The 24,778-nt window shown below is 55.3% G+C and overlaps 2 protein-coding genes across 3 annotated transcripts in view; one reads left to right on the top strand and one right to left on the bottom strand.

Annotated features, from left to right (window-relative positions):
- Window positions 1-20,651, top strand: SELENOO (selenoprotein O). Its single transcript, XM_055559489.1, has 9 exons — window positions 1-592; window positions 11,338-11,541; window positions 12,349-12,529; window positions 13,602-13,732; window positions 14,059-14,339; window positions 18,833-18,983; window positions 19,607-19,792; window positions 19,864-20,020; window positions 20,114-20,651. The coding sequence occupies exons 1-9, from the start codon at window positions 24-26 to the stop codon at window positions 20,288-20,290; spliced, it is 2,037 nt and encodes a 678-aa protein (XP_055415464.1). The 5' UTR covers window positions 1-23; the 3' UTR covers window positions 20,291-20,651.
- TUBGCP6 (tubulin gamma complex component 6) overlaps window positions 20,620-24,778 on the bottom strand; it is a 22,015-nt gene continuing 17,856 nt past the window's right edge. The window contains exons 14-25 of one of the 2 annotated variants that reach the window (XM_055559417.1): window positions 24,569-24,707; window positions 24,161-24,262; window positions 22,813-24,001; window positions 22,644-22,690; window positions 22,364-22,499; window positions 22,111-22,279; window positions 21,883-22,024; window positions 21,593-21,787; window positions 21,385-21,517; window positions 21,090-21,303; window positions 20,821-21,020; window positions 20,620-20,746 (exon numbers count right to left, since the gene is read on the bottom strand). In XM_055559417.1, coding sequence (XP_055415392.1) covers window positions 20,655-20,746; window positions 20,821-21,020; window positions 21,090-21,303; window positions 21,385-21,517; window positions 21,593-21,787; window positions 21,883-22,024; window positions 22,111-22,279; window positions 22,364-22,499; window positions 22,644-22,690; window positions 22,813-24,001; window positions 24,161-24,262; window positions 24,569-24,707 — 2,758 coding nt within the window. In that variant the 3' untranslated portion in view covers window positions 20,620-20,654. Of the gene's footprint in view, window positions 20,747-20,820; window positions 21,021-21,089; window positions 21,304-21,384; window positions 21,518-21,592; window positions 21,788-21,882; window positions 22,025-22,110; window positions 22,280-22,363; window positions 22,500-22,643; window positions 22,691-22,812; window positions 24,002-24,160; window positions 24,263-24,568; window positions 24,708-24,778 lie in introns of those variants that run through there. The other variant, XR_008706716.1, reaches the window with a different exon arrangement.

Genomic DNA, 24,778 nt, shown 5'->3' with positions numbered 1-24,778 from the left:
CTTCCGCCGCCGCAGCGCCTCAGATGGCCGCGCTCCGCGCAGCGCTAGCGGCCTCGCTCGCGGTCGCCCGCACCCGGCCGCCACCCCTCGGCCGCCGCCCGCCGTCCGCCTGCTGCTCCGCGTTGGCTGGCGCCATGGAGCCCGCGCCCCGCTGGCTGGCCGGGCTGCGCTTCGACAACCGTGCCCTGCGCGCGCTGCCGGTGGAGACGCCGCCGCCCGGCCCCGAGGGCGCCCCGTCCGCGCCGCGGCCCGTGCCCGGCGCCTGCTTCAGCCGCGCGCGGCCCGAGCCCCTGCGGCGGCCGCGCGTCGTGGCGCTGTCGGAGCCCGCGCTGGCGCTGCTAGGCCTGGGCGCGCCGCCCGCCGCCGCCGCCGCCCGCGAGGCGCGCGAGGCCGAGGCCGCGCTCTTCTTCAGCGGCAACGCGCTGCTGCCGGGCACCGAGCCCGCCGCGCACTGCTACTGCGGCCACCAGTTCGGCCAGTTCGCCGGGCAGCTGGGCGACGGCGCCGCCATGTACTTGGGCGAGGTGTGCACCGAGGCCGGCGAGCGCTGGGAGCTGCAGCTCAAGGGCGCGGGGCCCACGCCCTTCTCCAGGTGTGTTTGGGGGTGCGCCCGCGGGTGAGGCGTGTGGCCCGGGACCCTAGAGCGAGCTGGGCAGGCGCGCCCGGGCGGAGGCCCAAGCCCGGGGCCCGGACGAGAGGCCGGGAGCTGAGCGCGGCTCCTGGCCGCCCCCGAGCGCCCCCGCGCCCCCGCCTGGCACGGTGCGGCCCTGCGGCCTCTCAGGTCGGGCTGAGCGTCTGATCCCGCCGCGCTGGCCGCTGCCCGTGCTCTGTTCTGATAAACGACCCACGGACTTCGGAGCCAGTTCTGGCATGACACGCTCGTGTTTACTGCGTGCCCCGCGGGGCTGCCAGCGCTCCGGCGCTCAAGGCCTCGTCTGAATGCTGACCGGGCCGTCGGCTTGCCTCCCACACACTTAGCACCGCGGATGCCTACTTACTCCGAGCACTTGGGGCCAGCCCTGCTCTGAGGGCGCAGTGAGGTGGGCGCTGTCCGTGCTCCCCTGGGGGCTCGTGCTGCCGGCCTGGGTCCGGATCCTGACAGCCCTACCCAGCAGGGTGCCCAGCTGTCGCCTGTGCTGTGTGCCCGCGGCTGACAGGCTGTTCTGCTCTTTAACACAAAAAAGTTTATATCCGTCGCCCATACTGTTAAATGCCTGTTGAATGGCCAGAAGAATTACACCTGACTTGGAGTTTTATGTTCAAAGACATTCTGAAGGTGTGGCTGTTGTCTGGCCCCTCTGTCCAGGTACTGAACCCGCCCGCACCTCCTTCTGTAGCTCCTCCACTTCAGGTCCTCAGGTTCTTCCTCACACCCCAGCCTTCAAACCTTTCTGTGTCTGAGACGTCCTGAGTTCAGCCTGGCACCCCCACCACGGCCCTGGAACAACCTGCTGAGAGTTGTCTGCACCTTCGACCATGTGTGAATGCCTCACACTGGGGCTTGCACATTGTATGAGCATCTTTCAACTTCCTGTGTTTGTTTTGACTATTTGTTTTTGTTATAAAAAATTTTTTTTTGAGAGTAACAGGCTGCTGGAAGTTGCTTTTAATATTTGAAGACTTGGGTTGTAAGTCTGTTTCCAGACCTGAAGTCCTTTGAAAGAAAGGGGCTGTCTGACTGTTCACAGGCTTGTGCCCACCCACCAGCTCCAACGTTTCCTGGGGTCCCCAGCCTCAACAACACTGAGGCTAACATCTGAAGTGGTGTGAGTGGCCTAGGCCAGCAGCTGCTGGAGTGCCCAGGTGTGAGCTGGGGGTGGAGGGACAGGTGGCTCCTTGCCTTTGCCTCCATGGGGGCTGGGGTTTCAGGATGGCAGGTGCAGGCGCGCTTGCCATGTGTCCTTCTCTGTGGGGGCAGGGTTAGGGAAGGCCCTGTGCCCTTGCTGTGTGATCATTACACAGTTCTGGTTTCTGCTTTGGGCACCTCGCCCTGGGCAAGGAGGTAGCCTGCCTGTTTTCCGGATCATTTTTTACCAGATCCACAATTAGCTTGAACAGTGCTGGCTTCCTGCTGAATAGGCCAGGGTGGGGGTGGAGTGACATCTGAGGACAGATTACAGACCACAAGGGGGTTAATGCAGCTGTGTGTTGAGTCTCACCAACCAGAGGCAGGTGCGGTCAGCCTGAAGGCAGCCTTGGGGTGACCGTCAAGCCTGGTTTCTAGAGGGGTCAGTCGCACCTGGAATAAGCCCTCCCGGGTGAAGGTGAGGCAGGAGGCCGAGGTGGTCCCCACGCTGTGTGGAGGCCCATGGAGGTCTCTGCTGACCCCTGATCCCACTCTAGGCGTATGCCCCGGCACCTCAAGCTCATACTGGCCTCTTCCCTGCAGAGGACATGGGTAGAGGTGCATCCCAGGCACCTTCATGCAGCGTCTCTGTCCTTTGGCAGGTGAGACAGAAGTGAGCCCAGAGTTTGTTTTTCCTAGAGAATTTTCTAAGTTGTCTCAAGTGCCTTCCTGCTGGGGGAGTGCTTGGACACTTCTGTGCCCTGGGCCAGGCTAGGGTCCCAGGCCCAACTCTGAAGGGCAGAGATCCAAACTCACTTTGTTGTGGCTGCTTGCTGGTTGGGGGCTCTTGGAGGTCGAGGTGTCCAGCCCCCTCACCTTACAGGGAGGGGTAAGGACATGGCTCGTGCAGGCCAGCCGTTCTCATGCACTGCTGTGACTTTCCTTTAATTTAAAAAAACAGAGTAAGAAACTTTGGATATCGTCACTCCATTCTAATGGGTGAAAAGCTGAACAAACTGAAAAATCAACAGGTCTTCTTAGATCTGCAAGAAAAGTGAGGTCAGAGGGCAAATCGCTGCCCACCCCCTACCCCGCCCCGATTGGAGAGACCGACAGGCAAAGACAGAGAATTTTTCATCACCCGAGCAGGCATCTCCAGGAGCACTTGCACTGCAAGTGATGGTTTGCTGGAGGCTCAGTGTGGACAAGCCAGTTAAAACCCCAAGGGCCCCAGTCACAAGGGGCCCCCGCGCTTCGCTGAGTTTTATCTCCTGGAGCTCTACTGGGTCCTCACAGTGAATGCTGGTGGAAAATCCCTTTGTGCTTCTGGCAGGAGTGGGGAAATCGAGCCGTTTGAAATTCACAGGAGCACCGTGTTCTTACCAAGCCTGCCCTCAGGGGGAGCTAATTAACCCGAGGCTGACCTGCTGGGGTCTTCTGAGAGCCTAACTGACCTGGGGAAGGGGAAGGGCCCAGCAGCAGCCTCTGGCGGAGGGGAGACTGAACAGTGTGTGTGATGTTCTCGGTCCAGACGCCCAGCTGCACTGACGGTCTGAGGCCTCCACCAAGTACCTGTAGCCCACCACCACACCGCAGAGGCCTGCTTATAGCTGCTCTCTTTGCCCCAAACACATGCCTGGCTATCAAGAAAAAATTACAGAACACACCGAAAGGCAGAAAGCACAGCTGGAAGCGACAGGGCCAGCATCAGAATTAGCCTCAGATGTGGCAGAGGTGTAGGAACTATCAGGCCAAAGACTTGACATAACTGTGGTTAATATGTCAAAGGCTCTAACGGATGGAGTAGGCAGCTTGCAAGAGCAGATGGGCAGTGTGAGCAGAGAGATGGGAGTTCTGAGAAAGACCAGAAGGAAGTGCTAGAGGTTTCTAGTAAAAACACTAACAAAAATTAAGAATGCCTCTGATGGACATATTACTAGACTGGACACAGATGAGGAAAAATCTCTGAGCTTGAGGATATCTCAGGAGAAACCTACAAAGATGCAAAGAAGAAAACTGGAAAGTTCTCACTGTCCCAGGAATTGCAGGACAGCTGCAAAAGAGGTAGCATGTAGTAGGAATACCAGGAGAGAAAAAGGGGACAAAAGAAATATTTAATGTAGTGACTGAGAATTTCCCCAAATTAATACCAGATACCAAACAGATACAAGAAGCTCAGAGTGCACCAAGCAAGATAAATGGCTACCTGACCCCCTACCAAAAAAAAAAAAAAAACTACACCTAGGCGTATAATTTTCAAACTACAAAAAAGCAAAAATAAAAGTGAAAAAAGCTAGAGGAAGGAAATACTTCACCTACAGAGGAGCAGAGATTAGAATGACTGCTGACTTCTCAAAAGCCAGGCGAGCAAAGGAAAGTGGAGTAAGGGGGAAAAATTCACCCACCTAGAATTCTGTGCCCTGTGAAATTATCCTTCAGCAGTGAAGGAGACAGACTCCCTCAAACAAAGGTTGAGGGAAATTGTTACCATTAGATCTGTTTTGCAAAAAATGTTGAAAGATGTTTTTTGTAGAGAATGAAAATGATACAGGTCAGGAACTTGAATCAACATAATCAAAGGAAGAGCACAGGAGAAGGAAGTGAATGTAGAATAAAAGCTTTACTTTTCATCTTAACTGATATAACAGGTAATAGTTTAAAGTAGTAGAAACAATGCATTTGGTTATGTGTAAGTGAAATTCATGACACCAAATGGAATAAGGGGTGGGAGGAAGAGGTTGGGATTATTTTGTTGTTATAAAGTACTCATACTACCTACGGAGTAGTATCATGGTACTTGCAAGTAGAGTTGGATTAGTTGGGAATGTGTATTACAAACTCCAGGGCAGCCATTTTTCAAAAAGTAAGAAAACAAAACACAAAAAAGTATTACTGATACGCCAGGAGAGAACTAGTGAAAAAGGAGAAAATAGAATCACAAAATGCTCAATTAAAACCACAAAAGATGGGGTTGAGGCGGGGAGAGGAAGAAGGAAGGAAAGAAAAAGGAAGAAGAGAGCGAAAGGAAAACACTTTGGTTTAGATGTTTAGATCTAAACACACTAATTAAAACAAGATACTGTCAGAAGAATTGTTTAAAAGTCTTATATGTTGTCCATAAGAAACCCACTTTAGATATGAAAACATGTAGATTAAAAGTAAATGGATACTAGTGTACCATGCTAACACTAATCCAAAAACAAGCAGGAGTGGCCATATTAATTCCAGGAAGAGTGGACTTTGGAGTAAGGAAAGTTACTAGGGATAAAGAGGGGGCCAACACGCCAGAAAATCCTTACGGTGAGTGAGTGAAAGTTGCTTAGTCGTGTCCAACTCTTCGTGAGCCCATGGACAATACAGTCCATGGAATTCTCCAGGCCAGAATACTGGAGTGGGTAGCCTTTTCCTTCTCCAGGGGATCTTCCCAACCCAGGGATGGAACCCAGGTCTCCCACATTGCAGACAGATTCTTTACCAGCTGAGCCACAAGGGAAGCCCAAGAATACTAGAGTGGGTAGCCTATCCCTTCTCCAGCAGATCTTCCTGACCCAGGGATCAAACCAAGGTCTCCTGCATTGCAGGCGGATTCTTTATCAACTGAGCTATCAGGGAAGCCCATCCTTAAGATATATGTGTCAAACAGCAGCATCAGAGTGCCATTTGGCAGAAACTGACAACTTCAGAGAGGCACAGAGGAACGCACTATCATAGTTGAGACTTCAACACCCTTCTATCAGAAATGGACAGAGCCAACAGGCAGAAAATTGATAAGGACACATTTGAGCTCAATTAACACCATCGATCAACTGGATATAATGACATCTAGGCCTACTTCATCTAACAACAGAATATATATTCTCAGGCCCACATAGAACATTTATCCAGATAAACCACATTCTAAGCCATAAAACACACCTTAACAAATTTTTTAAAATAGAAATTATACAGTGTCCGTTCTCAGGCCACAATGGAATCAAACTAGAAATCAATAACAGATCACTGCTGCTGCTCCTGCTGCTAAGTCACTTCAGTCGTGTCCAACTCTGTGCGACCCCATAGATGGCAGCCCACCAGGCTCCCCCGTCCCTGGGACTCTCCAGGCAAGAACACTGGAGTGAGTTGCCATTTCCTTCTCCAATGCATGAAAGTGAAAAGTGAAAGTGAAGTCGCTCAGTCATATCTGACCCTCAGCGACCCCATGGACCGCAGCCCACCAGGCTCCTCCGTCCATGGGATTTTCCAGGCAAGAGTACTGGAGTGGGTTGCCATTGCCCTCTCCCAACAGATCACTAGAAAACCCCAAATTCTTGGAGATTATGCAGCATACTTCTAAATAATGCATGTTAGTTGCTTCCGTCATGTCTGACTCTTTCCAGCTCCATGGACTGTAACCCACCAGGCTCCTCTGTGGAATTCTCCAGGCAAGAATACTGGAGTGGGTAGCCATTCCCTTCTCTAGAGGATCTTCCCAACCCAGGGATGGAACCTGAGTCTCCAGCATTGCAGGCAGATTCTTTACCATCTGAGCCACCATCCCAAGAGACATTTTTAAATGTTTTGAACTAAATGAAAGTAAAAATATCAAATGTGTGGGGTACAGTGAAAGCAGTGCTTTGAAGAGAATTTATAGCAGCGAGTGAGTGCACATGTTAGTAAAGAAAAGAGCTCTAAAACCAGTATTTAAGCGTCCACCTAGGAAACGACAAAGAAAAGAACAAATCCAATCCAAAGTAAGCAAAAACAAAAACAAACAAACATTGTGTGTGTTGGTGGTATAGTGGTGAGCACAGCTGCTTTCTAAAGTAAACAATAAAAAGAATGAGAACAGAAATTAATGAAATTGAAATATAGAGGAGAAATCAGTGAAATCAGAAGCTTTCTCTTTGAAAATATCTATAAAATCAATAAGCCTCTAGCCAGGCTAACTAGGAAAGAAAGTTAGGACGCAATTACTAATACCAGAAATCAAAGAGGGAAGATCATACAATTCATATAGATATTAAAAGGAAATTAAAAGACTTTGAACAGTACTATGTTCACAAATTTGCTAGCCTAGATGAAAAGGACCAATTCCTTGAAAGACAAAATTTACCAAAACTCGCAAGAAAAAATAGACAATCTGAATAGGCCTATATATATTAAAGAAATTGAATCAATTAGTAGTCTTCCAAAACAGCATCAGGCCCAGATGAGTTCACTGGTGAATTCTACCAAACATTTAAGGACAAAATTACGCCACTCTTTTCAGAGAATGGAAGCAGAGGAACTAATCCCTGACTCATTCTGAGTCCAGCGTTGTCCTGATACCAGATCTCGACAAAGGCAATACAAGAAAACTATAGACCAAAATCCCTCATGAGCATAGACAAAGAATTCCTCAACAAAACATTAGCAAATAAAATTCAACAATGTATGAAAAGAATTATCCATCACCACCAAATGGATTTATTCCAAGTATGCAGTGCTAGTTCAACGTGCAAAAATCAATCAAAGTGATCCATCAGATCAACAGGCTAAAGAAGGAAAATCATATATTAGTTGAAGTAGAAAAGGCATCTGACAGACTCTAACACTCTTCATGATAAATCAGAAATAGAGAAGAATAGAGTTTCTACAGAAAACCTATAGCTAAATCTACTTCATCATGAGAACCTCAGAGCTTTCCCACTAAGATCATAAACAAGGCAAAGATGTTCCATCTCACATTGCTTCTCAGCAACCCTGGAGGTCCTCGCTAATGCAACAAGGTAAGAACACCAAAGGTATACACATCGAGATGGAAGAAATAAAACCTGTCTTTGTTTGCAAATGGACATCTACGTAGAAAATCTCAAAGAATGGACCGAAGTGAGCTCAGAGCAGCTACAACAGTACTGCGGGGTGCGGAGTCACTCCTGCACTACAGCCAAGCAAGGACAAGTGAGAGTGAAATTAAAAGCACTGTTTACATTAGCATTGCTGAAAAGGAAATACTTAGGTGTGAATCTAACAAAAGATCTCTATGAGGAAAACTACAAGACTGATTAAAAAATAACTAAATCAGCGTAAAGATATTCCATGTTCATGGATAGGAAGATTTAATATTGCCAAGATGTCGGTTCTTCCCAACTCAATCTATAGATTCGATGCAACCTCAATTAAAGTCTCAGCAAGTTATCTTGTAGAAATTGACAAAATGATTCTAAAATTTTTATCAAGAGGCAGAAGAGCCAGAATAGCTCACTATTGAGGGAGAAGAACAAAGTCAGGCCTGGTAGCGCCCCCACTTCAAGACTGACTAAAGCTGTGGTAATCAAGAGGGTGTGGTTTTGGCCAAAGAATGGATAGATCAGTGGAACAGAGCAGAGAGCCCAGAAATAGACCTGCATAAATATGGGTCTTTGACAAAGGGGCAAAGGCAGTCCGATGGAGCAATGATAGTATTTTCAACAGATTGTACTGGAACAACTTTCCAATCCCAAAGAAAGGCAATGCCAAAGAATGCTCAAACTACCACACAATTGCACTCATCTCACATGCTAGTAAAGTAATGCTTAAAATTCTCCAAGCCAGGCTTCAGCAATACATGAACCATGAACTTCCAGATAGATGTTCAAGCTGGTTTTAGAAAAGGCAGAGGAACCAGAGATCAAATTGCCAACATCTGCTGGATCATCAAAAAAGAGAGTTCCAGAAAAAACATCTATTTCTGCTTTATTGACTATGCCAAAGCCTTTGACTGTGTGGATCACAACAAACTGTGGAAAATTCTGAAAGAGATGGGAATACCAGACCACCTGACCTGTCTCTTGAGAAGCCTGTATGCAGGTCAGGAAGCAACAGTTAGAACTGGACATGGAACAACAGACTGATTCCAAATAGGAAAAGGAGTACGTCAAGGCTGTATATTGTCACCCTGCTTATTTAACTTATATACAGAGTACATCATGAGAAATGCTGGGCTGGAGGAAGCACAAGCTGGAATCAAGATTGCTGGGAGAAATGTCAATAACCTGAGCTATGCAGATAACACCACCCTTATGGCAGAAAGTGAAGAAGAACTAAAGAGCCTCTTGATGAAAGTGAAAGAGGAGAGTGAAAAAGTTGGCTTAAAGCTCAACATTCAGAAAACTAAGATCATGGCATCCGGTCCCATCACTTCATGACAAATAGATGGGGAAACAGTGTTAGACTTTCTTTTTTTGGTCTCCAAAATCACTGCAGATGGTGATTGCAGCCATTAAATTAAAAGACGCTTACTCCTTGGAAGGAAAATTATGACCAACCTAGACAGCATATTAAAAAACAGAGACGTTACTTTGTCAACAAAGGTCCGTCTAGTCAAGGCTGTGGTTTTTCCAGTGGTCATGTATGGATGTAAGAGTTGGACTATAAAGAAAGTTGAGTGCCAAAGAATTGATGCTTTTGAACTGTGGTGTTGGAGAAGACTCTTGAGAGTCCCTTGGACTGCAAGGAGATCCAACCAGTCCATCCTAAAGGAGATCAGTCCTGGGTGTTCATTGGTAGGACTGATTTTGAAGCTGAAACTCCAATACTTTGGCCACTTGATGCGAAGAGCTGGCTTATTTGAAAAGAGCCTGATGCTGGGAAAGATTGAGGGCAGGAGGAGAAGGGGACGACAGAGGATGAGATGGTTGAATGGCATCACCAACTCGGTGGACATGGGTTTGGGTGAACTCCAGGAGTTGGTGATGGACTGGGAGGCCTGGCGTGCTGCGGTTCATGGGGTCACAAAGAGTCGGACACGACTGATCGACTGAACTGAACTGGAACAACTGGACGTCCACATTAAAAAAAGGGAGAATCTAGACACAGACCTGACACCTTCTACAAAAATTAACTGAGACTGGATGACAGACCTACACACAAAATGCAAAACTGTAAAACTCCTAGAAGATAAAACAGAAAATCTGAATGACCTCAGGTATGGAAATGACTTTTTAGATACAACACAGAAGACAGGATCCATGAAAGAAATGATAGGCTGGACTTTATTAAATATAAAACTTCTGTGAAAGTGTCAGGAGAATGACAAGCCACAGACTGGGAGAAAATCCCTGTGGAAGACATGTCTGATAAATGTCTGTTATCCAAAACATACAAAGAACTCTTAAAACTCAACAATAAGAAAACGAACTGATTTTAAAATGGGGCAAAGACTTTGCTAGACACCTCCCCAAAAAAGATAGAGAGATGGCATCTAAGCACATGGAAAGATATTTCACATCATGTGTCATCGGAAAAATGCAAATTAAAACAGTGAGACACCACTACACCCATGAGAACAGCCAAATTCCAGGACACTAATAACACAAAATGCTAGCAAGGGCGCGGAGCAACAGAAAGCACATTCATCGCTTCTGGGAGTGCAGAATGGTCTGGCGGCTCGGGAAGACTGGTGGTCTCTTACCAAGCCAAATATATTGTCACCATATGATCCAGCAATCATACGACTTGGTATTTACCCCGAGGAGTTAAAAACGTGTCCACAGGGAACTCTATACGGATGCTCACAGCAACTGTACTCCTAATTGCCAAAACCTGGAAGCCACCAAGATGCCCTTCAAGGTGAACAGATAGAACAGACAGTGAAATAGATAATTCCAGACAATGGAATGTTATTCAGCAAAAGAGGAGAAAGAAAAAAAAAAGAAATGAGCCATCAAGCCATTAAAGAACATGTTGGAAACTTGGGTGCATATCAGTAAGTGAAGAAAGTCAATCTGAAAAGGTCACACAGTATGATTCCATCCGTGACACTATGACATTCTGGAAAAGGCAAAACTCTGGAGGCAGTAAAAAGACCGGGGGTTGGGAGGGGAGAGATGGCTCGGTGGAGCACGGAGGGCTTTGGGCAGTGACACTTCTGTGTGTGACCCTGTGGTCACGGTGGATCCCTGTCTGGGCAGTTGTCCAGACCCACAGGATGGGCAACACCAAGGGTGAACCCTGATGTAAACATGGGCTCTGGGGGTGAGGACATGTCAGTGTGGGTTCACTGACTGACAGATGTCCTGTCTGGGAGGAACGCTGATGCTGGGGCATATATGAGAAATTTCTGCCTTCTGATCGCTTTTGCTGAGAACCTAGTAGTGCCTAGGAAAATAAAGTCAACTTAAAATAATAATTAATGTCAGCTTAGGATAAGAAGAGAACGTCCGAGTCATTCGGAGCTGCCCAAGGTGGACTGAAGTCCTCCCCCCACCGCAAGCGGTGCTGTGTCTGTGCTGCGTTTTTTACAAAGTGAATTCTTAGACACAGAACTGTAGGCACGAGTGTGCATGTGACGGTGCGTGTGACCCAGGGAACAGCTCTTCCCCTCTTCAGTGTGGACTCGGCTCCCACGGCAGGCTGGCACCCGTGCTGTGGATCTAGACCTGCAGGACGTTAGGGGCACAGCGTCTGGGGTCATGCAAAACAGACTCATTCTACGCTGACGGCAGAGCTGCTCGGGGGCTGGTTTTCAGAAGCCAGTAGCGGCTTTCCTCCAGTCCCTTCAGCCTGCGGCTGTGTTGCCGGCGCCCGGCAGTGACCTCTGTGCTTGACCTCAGACAGGCGGACGGCCGCAAGGTGCTGCGCTCCAGCATCCGCGAGTTCCTGTGCAGCGAGGCCATGTTCCACCTGGGCGTCCCCACCACGCGGGCCGGCTCCTGCGTCTCATCCCAGTCCACCGTCATACGCGATGCCTTCTACGACGGGAACCCCCGGCCCGAGCCGTGCGCCGTGGTGCTGCGCCTGGCCCCCACGTTCCTCAGGTAAGGCCCGCGCACTCATGTCCCCAGGCCAGGGGCTGGGCAGCGAGCCTGGAGCCACGACCTGGGGTCTATGACCAGGGGCTGCGTCAGGCACGCCGGGAAAATGGCCTCACCTGCGTGGCTGGACAAGTGGCCGTGACGCCCAGCACGCCCGCTCCCAGGGCCCAGTCTGCCGAGTGGCGGCCTCCTGCTGCTGGGGGCCTGTGAGTCCTTGCGGTCACCAAGCTGTCTGGAATCAAGCACTCGGTACCAGCCACCCAAAGCCAGTCACCAGGAGGCAGCTGTGGCCGTCGGGGATCAGGGGACTCAGCCGACCCCATGGCTCAGCCGTCTCTGGCTTCGCCTTTGTCTCTGGGGTGGAGGTGCTGGGCCCCCAGGGCCCGACCAGACAGTCTGCTAAACGCTGGTCTGTGTTGCGTAGGCGGTCGGGCAGCACCCCTGGCCTCCACCCACAAACTGCTGGTAGTCGGCCTGTGTGACTAGCAAACCTGGCTCTGGACGTTGCCTTGCCCCCTGGGGGTGCAGCTGCCCCACTGCTGACCCCAGCTCACCCCAGTACAGGCCCCCTCCCCCCATGAGACAGCACGGATCCCCCAGTCCCTGCAGGGCGGCTGTGCTGTCCCACCCCATGTGCCCTGGGAGGCGCCCCATATCAGCCTGTGTCCCTGAAGATAGGCCGTGTTTGTATGGTTTGTCCCCCACTCACCCCTGCTCTGGCCACGAGCGCTGGCAGCAACCCCCTTCCCGCCTCACTCAAGAGGGGAGGCGTCATGTTTAACCTGTGGTCAACGTGGGTCTCCCCTCCAGGTTCGGATCCTTCGAGATCTTCAAGTCCAGAGACGAGCACACGGGCCGGGCGGGCCCCAGCGTGGGGAGGGATGACATCCGACTGCAGATGCTCGACTACGTCATCAGCACTTTCTACCCCGAAATCCAGGCCTCTCACCCCGGGGACCATGTGCAGAGACATGCTGCCTTCTTCCGGGAGGTCAGTGGGGGCGGCCCCCTGAGGGTGGGAGCTGGGTGTCCTGCCCTCTTGAGTCCCCTCCTGTCCCAAACCCTCATCACCACCCACTGGCTTGGCCCACGGCTAGCTTCTCAGATGCTGAGGGTCAGGATCCTGGGACGGACGCCTGTTTGAGCAGCCTCGAGGAGCCGTGCAGAGATCTTGGGGGGGTCAGGGCTGGCGGGTGCTGGGTCTCCCGCACGGGGCCTGTGCACACAGGCGCCCCAGCACACACCCCTAGGCCTCCTGACTGGGGGCACACTGACTGTCCTGGCTCAGGGCTGAACGCGCCCCACAACTCTCAGGTGTGGTCCCAGGGGCCGTGCAGGCGCCCCCGCAAGTGGGCACAGAGCAGCGTGTTGGGCCCCGCCTGCGTCCGGGGCCTCATGCAGAGACGCTGGGGAGGCCTGGCCCCTCCCCAGACCCTCCAGGCAGTGTCTTCCCATCTGTCACGCGGGCAGTGCCGGGAGACTTGAGGCTCTGCTCACACCCAAGGTGGCGGCCTGAGCCTGGCCTCTTGGTCAGTGAAGCCGAGCGTGGTGCCGTCCAACGCAGACAGCGCCCGCGGCCTCAGAAGGCGCGCTGTGGGTGGGCTGCTCAGCGGGCCACAGGGCCGTCGGGCACACCTGTGGCTCGCAGGGCTCCTCCTGGCTGGGTGCGGGGCGGCAGGGCTGGCAGGGCCCTGGCTGCCCAGGTGGGCTGGTGGAGCCTCGTCCCCTGCAGCCCCCGGTGAGGCTGGACCTGGGGCGGGTTTGCCTGATAATGTGGAGACTTGCTTCCTTCTTTTGACATGGTCATCCCACGTGGGGGCCTGTATCGTGAGAATGTCAGGGTTCCCTGATTTCTCTGGTTTGGGTAAAAGCCAGAATAGAGAGTATATAAGAGACGGTGGTGTGGGGGGGGGGGGTTCCTTGTCACATGTCCTCGGGCGTTCTTCCCAAGTCAGGACAGGACACTGGGCAGGCCCCCCGGGAGTTGCGCAGTGTGAGGCGGGCACAGGTGGTTCGGGGAGGGGCTGGGCCCGGAGGGAGTAGTGGCGGCCGTCCTGTTGCAGGTCACCCGGCGCACGGCCCGGCTGGTGGCTGAGTGGCAGTGTGTGGGCTTCTGCCACGGCGTGCTCAACACAGACAACATGAGCATCGTGGGGCTCACCATCGACTATGGGCCCTTCGGCTTCCTGGACAGGTGGGCGTCCCGCTGCCTGCCATCAGCCCGCGGGGGGGGCACACATCAGCACGGCACCATAGGCCCGCATGGCTGCTTTCGTGAAGGTTTTGTTCAGTGTTTGATTCTCAGTAAGGCCTGGTCAGCTAGCCATTCCCAGAGCAGGAATTCCCCCAGAGGGCTTTAGCACAGAAGCGTTTAACCAGCACCCTCCACTCTTGGGTAGAAAGTGGGCTGAAGGGGCAGGTGAGGCTGCAGGGCCCCGTGGGACAGGGCAGGACTGCGGTGTCCACCCGGGTCCCTCAGTGGGTCTCTTTAGTCACCACCCACTCTTGCCCGTCCGGCAGGTACGACCCTGACCACGTATGCAACGCCTCCGACACCGCCGGGCGCTACTCGTACAGCAAGCAGCCCGAGGTGTGCAAGTGGAACCTGCAGAAGCTGGCCGAGGCCCTGGACCCCGCGCTGCCCCTCGAGCTGGCCGAGGCCATCCTGGCAGAGGAGTTCGACGCAGAGTTCGGCCGGCACTACCTGCAGAAGATGCGCCGGAAGCTGGGCCTCGTGCAGACCGAGCAGGAGGGCGATGGCGTCCTGGTGGCCCAGCTCCTGGAGACCATGCACCTGACCGGTGAGTGGGGGCGGGCTGCTCACGGGCCGTGGCTGTCTGGGTCCGTCTCCCGTCCTTTGGGACTGCCTTTGCAGGGTGTGTGTGACTTCCTGGCTGATCCGGCTCGGAGGCCCAGTGCTGCCCAACAGAAGTGGCCGGCCGGGCGCCCTTGGGGAAAGCATCCTTCACACGAGCGTGCCATGAGCCACCGGCCAGTTCACACATGACTCCTTTCAGTAGAGCACACCCGCTTCTATCCATGCTGCGTGCCTTCACGCTGCGCATCAGCCAGGTGACCACGCAGTTTTACTTCTTTGTCCATATGCTGCCTCTGTTTACTGCTTCTCACAGCCTCGTGGCTGGACGTCCAGCCTCGGGTTGCCATCTGCTGCTCGCGTCCTCACAGGGCAAAGTGGGGAGCAGGAACACAGAGACGCTAGCAGGGTTGCACCCTCGTACCTACCTCCCAACGGCCCCGTCTCCAAACACCATCCCCCTGAGGTTTGGGTCTCCAGGTGTGAATCGGGGAGGGGACACACAGGCGCCCTTGCATGCTGGGCTGGACCCCACATGCGTGGTCCTTCTAGGGTTTTGCTGAGGTTTCTCTGCCTGTGCTTACGAGGGATGCTGGTCTGTGACTGTCTTTCTCATGGTTTCTCCGTCTGTGCTTATGAGGGATGCTGGTCCGTGACTTTCTTTTCTCATGGTTTCTCCGTCTGTGCTTACGAGGGATGCTGGTCCGTGACTGTCTTTCTCATGGTTTCTCCGTCTGTGCTTACGAGGGATGCTGGTCTATGACTTTCTTTCTCATGGTTTCTCCGTCTGCGCTTACGAGGGATGCTGGTCTGTGACTTTCTTTCTCATGGTTTCTCCGTCTGTGCTTACGAGGGATGCTGGTCTATGACTTTCTTTCTCATGGTTTCTCCGTCTGCGCTTACGAGGGATGCTGGTCTGTGACTGTCTTTTCTCCTGGTTTCTCCGTCTGTGCTTACGAGGGATGCTGGTCTGTGACTGTCTTTTCTCCTGGTTTCTCCGTCTGTGCTTACGAGGGATGCTGGTCTGTGACTGTCTTTTCTCCTGGTTTCTCCGTCTGTGCTTACGAGGGATGCTGGTCTGTGACTGTCTTTTCTCCTGGTACCCTTGTTTGGCTTTGGTATCGAGACAGTGCTGGTTTCATGAGATGAGTTAGAAAATCTTTCCTCCTATTTTTTAGAAGTCTAAGGATTGGTGTTAAGTTTTCTTTAAATGTTTGGTAGAATTCACCATGAAGCCCTCTGGTCCTGACTTTTCATATGTCAGGAAGTTTACAATCTCTTTACTTGCTATGGGACTATTGAGATTTTCTTTTTCTTCCTGAGTCAGTTTTGGTAATTTATGTTTTTAGGAATCTGTCGTCTAAGTTATCTGGATTATTATTCATAGTGTCCTCTTAGTCTTTTATTTCTGTCTAATCAGTAATGATATTGTCGCTGTTACTTTTTTTTTTATTGTTTTCAGTTAGTCAGTTCAGTCGCTCAGTCGTGTCCGACTCTTTGTGACCCCATGGACTGCAGCACCCCAGGCCTCCCTGTCCATCACCAACTCTCGAAGCTTGCTCAAATTCATGACCATTCAGTCAGTGATGCCATCCAACCATCTCATCCTCTGTCATCCCCTTCTCCTCCTGCCTTCAGCCTTTCCCAGCATCAGGGTCTTTTCAGATGAGTCAGTTCTTCACATCAGGTGGCCAAAGTATTGGGAATTTCAGCTTCAGCATCAGTCCTTCCAATGAATATTCAAGACTGATTTCCTTTAGGATTGATTGGTTTGATCTCCTTGCAGTTTAAGGGAGTCTCAAGAGTCTTCCCCAACACCTCAGTTCAAAAGCACCAATTCTTCAGCAGTCAGCCTTCTTTATGGTCCAACTCTCACATCTATACACGACTACTGGAAAAATCATAGCTTTGACTAGACGGACCTTTATGCTGTCTAGCTTGGTCATAGCTTTTGTTCCCAGGAGCAAGCGTTTTAATTTCATGGCTGCATTCACCATCTGCAGTGATTCCGGAGCCCCCCAAAATGATGTATCTCACTGTTTCCATTGTTTCCCCATCTATTTGCCATGAAGTGATGGGACCAGATGCCATGATCTTAGCTTTTTGAATGTTGAGTGTTAAGCCAACTTTTTCACTCTCTTTCACTTTCATCAAGAGGCTCTTTAGTTCTTCACTTTCTGCCGTAAGGGTGGTGTCATCTGCATATCTGAGGTTATTGATATTTCTCCTGCCAATCTTGATTCTAGCTTGTGCTTCATCCAGTCCAGCGTTTCTCATGATGTACTCTGCACAGAAGTTAAATAATCAGGGTGACAATATACAGCCTTGATGTACTCCTTTCCCAATTGGGAACCAGTCCGTTGTTCCATGTCCAGTTCTAACTGTTGCTTCTTGACCTGCATACAGATTTCTCAGGAAGCAGGTCAGGTGGTCTGGTATTCCCATCTCTCTAAGAATTTTCCAGTTTATTGTGATCCACACAGTCAGAGGTTTTGGTGTAGTCAATAAAGTCAATTTTTTTGTTTATTGGTTTAGCTAAAATTTCATCAATTTTACTGATCTTTCTGAAGAACTAATTTTGGTCTCATTCTCTCACTTTTATTCTGTTTATCTCTGCTTTCATCTTCTTTCTGTTAAGTTTGGTCTTGTTCTTTTCCTAGTTCCTTAGATATAAGATGAGGTTACTGATTTGAAATGCTTTTACTGAGAAGTAGCTAATGTGTAGCATCTTACAAGCCTCAGGTGTGCAGCATGGCTGTGTAACACGTGCAACATGAGACCACCACCACATACAGTTACGTTTTTCCTCTGGTGATGAGAGCGCTGTTCTTTTAGTTCAGACATACGTAACTATAAACTTCCCTCTGAGCTCTGCTGCTTTTGGTTCATACCTCCAAGTGTTTTCTCATTTCCCTTGTGATTTCTTTTTAGACCCAGTAGTTGATTAATTTTAACATTGTTATCCAGTTGCTAAATTGTGTCTGACTCTTTGCAACCCCATGGACTGCAGCAAGCCAGGCTTCCCTGTCCCAGTTTGCTCAAACTCAGGTCCGTTGAGTCGATGGTGCCATCCAACCATCTCACCCTCTGATTTTCCTTCCATTTGTGACTTCTAGCTTCTTTCCATTGTGGTTGCAGGATACACCAGTGTTCTCAGGGTACTAATTTTATGGCCTGGAGAACATGCAGCTGAGAGCTTGGGTGGAGAGCTGTGTTTGGTGTTCATTGTTTCTTTGTTGACCTTCTGTCCAAGGGTCAGGTGCTGATATCCCTGCTCCTACAAAACTGCTAGACTCTGCCCTTCAGTTGTTTTTTGTTGTTGTTCATTGGAGTACAGTTTCTTTAACATGTATTCAGGGACTTCCCCGGTGGTCCAGTGGTTAAGAATCTGCCTTCCAATGCAGGGGTCATGGGTTTGATCGTTTGTCGGGAAACTAAGATCTCACCTGCCGCAGGACAGCTAAGCCCTTGCGCAACTAGAGAAGCCCCGCAAACTACAGGGATGACCAGCATAGCCAAAACACGTGTTTGCCCTTCAGTTTTACACGTGTTTGCTTCGTGTGTTGGGGGCTCTTGTTCTATCTTCTTGCTGAACTGGCTCACCCGTAGCTAACGCTCCTCCGTGTCAAGTGCTCACGTAAAGTCTCCTTTCCTGAGGCCAGCACAGCCACCCAGCTCTGCAGGCCACTATTTGTGTGCTGTTTTTTCCCTCTTTTCGCCTTCAGCTGAAGTGTCTTCAGTGTCTTACTGTCATCGGATCGTGTTTTGTATCCATCCTGCTGGTCTTTGCTCTTTGAATAGTGACATTAATCCGTTTACTGTGGCGGGGTGGGGGGGGTCCTGTCAAGACCTTAGTTCCCCAACCAGGGGCCGACCCGCGCCCTTGACGGTGAAAGCACAGCGCTAGCCACGGGGCCAGGGAGCGCCCTCGCCACTTACTCTAGAAGTACCTGCAGATAAGGAAGAATTTGTACTGCTTTGTTGTTTTGTCTTACATCATTTTTGTCCCTCAATTTCTGTCACCACGCTCGTGTTTCGGTGGGTTTTGTGTACACCATTCTGGTTCCCCACTCTTCCTGTCTGGTTTTGGCCATTTCCTTAGGGGTTATGGTGACGCTGGTTTAGCCAGCCAGGCCCCACACAACACGCCTGCTCTCTCAGGTCCTCTGCTGCCTCAACCTTGCAGCTCCCAGAGCGCGCAGTGCTGAAGGCGCTGGCCACGATGGGGGCCGGGCCGGCCGCAGCGCCTGGACTGTTTGTTCAGGCCACCGATGAACAGACTGGCCTTGGAGGCCTTGGGAGACAGCGTGACTTGTCAGGTTCAGAGTGGGGACCAAGTTGGCGGCACTGAGAACAGGCTGGGGGTGGGGGCGTCAGGAACCCCTGGCCTGACGCCCAGCAGGGCTCCACACACGTGCTGGATGAACACGTGTGGTTGTCTGGCGACAGGGCAGTGCCCTGAGCAGCTCTGTGTTCCAGGGGCTGACTTCACAAACTCCTTCTACCTGCTGAGCTCCTTCCCAACTGCACCAGAGTCCCCAGACCTGGATGAGTTCCTGGCCGCGCTGACTGCACAGTGTGCGTCCCTGGAGGAGCTGAGGCTCGCCTTCCGACCTCAGATGGATCCCCGGTGCGTGCTTGGGTCTTGCTTCCCAGGAATTTGTTTCCAGAAAAGGGAGGACTATTTAGAATGAAGCCATGGGTGGTCAGACCCTGGCTGTGTGGCCCTGAGGCCCGCCAGTCAGAGGAAAGGACGCAATGCTGACGCTGGAATGGGGGGCCAGGCAGCACAGGGTGGGGCACGGTGGCTTCTGCTCCAGGGAGTCTCCCCAGGAACAGCCTGGGTGTGGCCTGCCGTCTCCAGCCACTCAGGCTTTCTACACCTGTTGTGTCCTGGGGGTGGGGCCCACACTCAACCCATCAACAAGTTTGGGGCCAGCAGGAATCTAGTGCAGCAGTGTGTGGGGAGGCTGAGCTGGCAGGACCTGCTGAGCACAGAGCCAGGGTGACTGAGAAGGGGGTGTCAGGGGCTGCCCTGCCACCCTCCCCAGCTGGAGGATCCAGCTCTGCGGTCTCCATGGGTGGAGTCAACAGCAGGAGACGGGCCTGTCATGTGCAGGGGGTGCTGGTCATGTTCCCCCATCTGCCCCGCCCACCGGACCCGGGCTCCGCCCTGGGGGGGGCCCCCGAGCACAGCAGTGTGGCAGGCCGGGAGGGCCGGCCTGGGGCCCCTCACGCGCCCGCTCCGCGCAGGCAGCTGTCCATGATGCTCATGCTGGCGCAGTCAAACCCGCAGCTCCTGGCGCTCATCGGCACGCGGGCGAGCCTGGCTCGGGAGCTGGAGCGCGTGGAGCAGCAGTCGCGGCTGGAGCAGCTGAGCGAGGCCGAGTTGCGCGGCAACAACAGGAGCCGCTGGGCCGCGTGGCTCCACGACTACAGGTGCCCCTCCCCTCCCCCACCCCAACCCCAGTGCGGGCCGGGCTGCGCGGCTGACGCCCAGTGGGTTGCAGGGCCCGGCTGGAGGAGGACCGGGAGGCCAGCAGCGACGCGGCCGCCTGGCAGGCCGAGCGCGCACGAGTCATGCGCGCCAACAACCCCAAGTACGTGCTGAGGAACTACATCGCACAGGGCGCCATTGAAGCTGCGGAGAGCGGTGACTTCTCGGAGGCAAGCGCCACCTGCCGCCCCCCCTCCCCCGCCTTCATCGGCTGCGGAGGAGGCCGGGCCCCAACAGCCCCCCTCGCTCTCCAACCCCTGCAGGTGCGGCGGGTGCTGAAGCTGCTGGAGACACCTTACGGCGGGGAGGCAGAGGCTGCCGAGCCCACGGAGGCCAGCGAGGCGGCCGAGGAGACCGGCGGGGCGGCCGGCCGGCGGCGCTCCTACAGCGGCAAGCCCCCTCTCTGGGCGGCGGAGCTGTGCGTGACGTGATCCTCGTAACTGCCCTGGGGACTCCGCGCAGGAGACCCCGGGGCCGAGCCCTTGAGTCCACGAGGCGGCCCCACTCCCGTCTCTCCGTGACGGCGGGGATGTCCAGTCAGGACCTGACCCGTCTCCGCCCGACACCGACTCACCACCCCTGCCCAGCCTCTGCTCCCCACGACCGATGCCCCACGCCCGCACCGCGCAGCCCCGAGGACCGGCCGCTCGGCCCCCACCCACCTGGCGGGGGTGGGGTGGGGGGACGCGGCCCCCCAATAAACCGGCAGCTTCCTCAGCAGCCCCGCGTGGTTGTTCGCCCCCGCCCAACCCGGAGACGGAGGCTGGAGGGCGGGCACACGTTTATTGCAGCCGAGCCCGGGGCTCAGGCGTCCTGGTAGTAGTTGTTGAAGTTGATGCGCAGCAGGAAGTCCTCCAGGTGGGGCTGGTAGCCGCGGTTCACCAGCTTGCTCACCACTGAGGGGAGGTGGGGCGCAGGTTCAGTGAGCGGCAGTCCCTCCCCAGCCCTCCCCTGCCCCAGGGTGCGTCACCTTTGAAGAGGAAGTGGGAGTAATACTTGAAGGCGCTGTAGGACTGCTGCATGAGGGCAAAGTTGGGGTGCTCGGGGCCGCGTGGGCCACCAGCCGGGCCCCAGGGCTGGGAGATGAGCTGGCTGCGGAACTTGAGGACCAGGCTGAAGACGCTGTGGATGACGTTCATGACCGGCGCCGCCTTCTCCGTCAGCAGGCCCCTGGGGGGAGGCGGGGGCTGCGATGGGTGCGCCCGAGCCGGGGGCGCACGGGTGCAGGCCGCAGCTCACCTGAAGACCGCCTTGTGCAGATACTCGGCATGGGCGCGCTGTATCTCCTCCAGGTCGCCCACCGAAGCCAGCCTGGCCTGGAACTCGCACCAGCTGACATGCAGGATCTGGTTGGCGATGTAGCCCTGGGTGACCTTGACGAAGTGCTGCATCTCGTGCTTGAACAGCTGCAGCTGACGGAACTGCACCGAGCCGGCTGCCTGGCTCACCCGAGCTGGGGGTTGGGGGGGGAGGGGGCAGGGGTGAGTGTGGCCCACCGCAGGCAGAGTGGGCCCCTCGGGCCCCCCAGGCTCACCTGTGCGCTTGAGGTGGAAGCAGACGTCCTTGAGCGTCCACATCATGAGCTTCAGCTGCAGCAGGAAGGAGAAGATGCCACCATACCTGCTCAGGCAGCCCTCGGTGACCACGATGTTGAGAGGCCAGTCGACCTGCCAGGGAGGCGGGCTCAGCACAGCTGCGTCCTGGGACCACCCCCACTGCCCACGCCAGGGGGCGCTGCTGACCTTGTACCTGAGCTCCAGGCAGCTCAGCACGTCTGGGGCGTTGGGGGCGAACGTCTCGGGCAGGAACTTGAGAGCGAAGGAGAGGTTGGCGGCGTGCGGGCTGTCGCCATGCAGGCTGTACTGCAGGGCCTTGCTCAGCACTGAGTTGAGCACCAGGGGGCTGAGAAGCTCCCCGGGCGTCTGGCCCGCCCCGAGCTGCAGGGACAGGACACAGAGTCCCAGAGCATCCAGAGCCTGCCTGTCCAGAGCCTGCCTGCTGCCGCTCTGGCACCTGGCCCGCCCGGGCTCACCTTCTCGAAGAGCAGGTCGCTGAGGGACTGGGCGAACTCCCCGTCCTCCATCAGCAGGAAGTGCCGCAGTGCCTCAAAGTGCGCCCCGAGGTTCAGCTCCACGAAAAAGTAGTCGACCACGGCCTTGTTCACCAGGGAGACGCTGGCGGGAGGGACCTGGCATTACTGACCGTTGGGGGGCAGAGCCGGGTGGGGCGGGGAGGGCGCAGAGGGTCAGGCGGCACTCACTGGGCAGCCAGCGGGGCAGTGACAGAGTGCTTCATGAGCACGGGCAGCGGCAGCAGCTCGCTCAGCTGCACGGCGCTCTCGTCTGCATCTGATGGGACCCCGGCGTCCTCGGGGAGGGCAAAGGCTCGGGGAAGCCCGTGGTGCAGGAGGCGGGCCACGGGAGGCTCCGCTGTGGGGTGACAGACTGCAGTCATGCGCCAGGGACACGGGGCCAGGCTGCCTCCTGCCTGCCCGCCGTGGCCAGCCCACTCACACATGGCCTCGTAGCTGTCCGGGTACTGCTCCAAGCGATACTGCCCCGCGAGGCCCGCCAGGTAGGCCTGCTCCCGGTCCCAGAGCTGGGCCGCTGCCTCACCAGCGTCTGGGCTGCTCTGGACGTCTGCATTCTCCTAAGATGACCCAGCTTTGAGGGACCCGCCTCCTTCCCTCGTGTGAGAGGAGGGACCGGCAGGCAGACTGCACCCGCCCCGCCCAGTCCCAGGACAGAGCAGTGCCTGCCCACAAAAGGCCCAGCACACCCCCCAACCCCTGACCTGTGAGCTGGGAGAGAGGTCCCTGGAGTCCTCACTCATCCCCAGGCCTGAGCAGAAGAAATGGGGCAGGAGAGGGGGGTCAGGGGCAAACATCCACCGCCCCACCGGTCCTCCCCCTCCTGGGTTCACAGACACCCCCAGGGGCAGGACGGCTCTGGGTCCCACTGACCTGGCTCCTCCAGGGTGCCGTCTCCCAGAGCAGCAGGTACAGCCTCAGCAGACAGTGAGGCCTGGGGGCCACCCTCCTCCCCGTGGCCAGGGCCTGGGCCAGCCACCTGTGCGCTGGAGCTGCCTGAGGCTGTCTCCACGGGCAGCTGCAGCGTGTGCTCCTGGGCAGGTCCCTGGGCTCCTGAGCTGAGGCCCAACTGGGGCCCAGGGTCAGGGGGGCACAACGGGGGCCTGGGCAAATTGGGCTCGGCTTCCCCTGAGAGCACCCCCAGCATCACACTGGACTGAGACACGTGTCCATGAAGATTCCACCGTGGCCGGGAGGGGGCCACGTCCCACACATTCTCCCCCACCCTGATGCTGGCGTCAGACACGTGTCCATGGACGTTCCACCGTGGTCGAGAGGGGGCCACGTCCCACACATTCTCCCCCACCCTGATGCTGGCGTCAGACACGTGTCCATGGACGTTCCACCGTGGTCGAGAGGGGGCCACGTCCCACACATTCTCCCCCACCCTGATGCTGGCGTCAGACACGTGTCCATGGACGTTCCACCGTGGCCGGGAGGGGGTCATTCCAGAAGCACAGCCCCCTCTGGGAACACCAGGCTCTGCCCCGAGGACCTGCGCGGTGGTTGGGCAGCGCTCCTCCTGGGGGGAGGGGTGCTGTGGGGGGTCCGGGCCACATGTGCCCGGCGGCACCTGAATGTCCTCCCGCAGCTGCTGCCCCCTGCTGCCCGGGCTGCCTCCTGCGGTCTGGAGAGCCCCTGCGGAACCTGAGGTGGCCACAGTGGGCCTCAGGACGGTTCTGAAGTCGTACTCCTGTGGCCTGACAGGTGTCAAGTCCATTGCTGTGGATGGAGCCACGGGAGGCAGGTCGGAGCCAATGGTCTGCAGCGCCTCCTCCAGGAGGGGGGCCATGCCGCTGAGCCCAGGCTCAGCCCCCTGGGCCGCGGGCAGGAAGTCCCGGAGGCTGAGGCCCGCGGAGAGCGGCCCCGGCTCCTCTGCTTGCCCCGACAGCAGGCCTGCCCCGGGCCCCGCGCCACAGGCCCCGGCTCCTGGAGACTTGAGGGGCTGCAGCGTGAGTGCGCTCTGCCCATGAGGGCCGGCCGGGGCCGCCTCCCGCGGCTCCTCTCGCCCGGGGTCACAGCTGCTGCCTCTGTCGGGGGGCACGGGGCCCAGAAAGGAGGCCTGCAACACAAGCGCACGTGGGTTCCCCCTGGTGTCTGCTTCTGTCCCCCAGGTTCAGTTCTGCACCCAACACTCAAGCCCATGAAAGGGGACACTGGGGACACATGCCAGGCCTGGGGCAGCCAACCCAGAGCCCACCCTCCATGGCCTGGGTCCTACCTGGTCCCCTGCCTGTGAGCGGGCACTTGTCTGGGAGCAGGCACCAGGGAGGACGGCCGGCTGCTCTAGGGGCCTCCCCTCGGCCACGGCCTCTAGCATCCCCTGAAATGGAACCAGCAGGACATGAGGCGGCAGCTGTGGGGGGTGAGAGCCCCAGCCCCAGCCCCACGCCCGCAGGCACGCCGACGCAGCGGGGCTCCGCAGCAGCTGCCCAGAGCCCAGCCGGCATCCGGCGCCACCCATGTCACCTGAGGGCGGCCCAGCCTGTCCCGGTCACGCCCCTCTGGGCACCTGGTTAGAGCGTTACCCAAACCCCGCGGTGGGCACACGGTGGGTCTGTGTGTGACTTCAGGGCTCCTGAGTCCCCGAGAGCCCAGGGAAGAACTCCTGGGTGACGAGTGGCAACACCTGAATGTGCGTCTCGTCTTCCAGGAGAAAACGAAGCCGCGCGCTGGCCAGCCGGTGCCTCCGGACCTTCCACAGTGCCCTCTGCTCCCGACGAGCCGCCTCTGCAGACAACTTGCTGTAATGATCCACCAGCGCCTGCCTGCAGCCACCCAGACAGCACGGGCCACCAGTCACCCCACTGTCCAGCCAGTGCCCCATGTGGGGGCCCCC

This window comes from Bubalus kerabau, chromosome 1, assembly GCF_029407905.1.
Source record: "Bubalus kerabau isolate K-KA32 ecotype Philippines breed swamp buffalo chromosome 1, PCC_UOA_SB_1v2, whole genome shotgun sequence".
Lineage (NCBI taxonomy): Eukaryota > Metazoa > Chordata > Mammalia > Artiodactyla > Bovidae > Bubalus > Bubalus kerabau.
The sequence above is the reverse complement of the archived record's forward strand: the minus strand, read 5'-3'. Positions and strand labels throughout refer to the sequence as shown.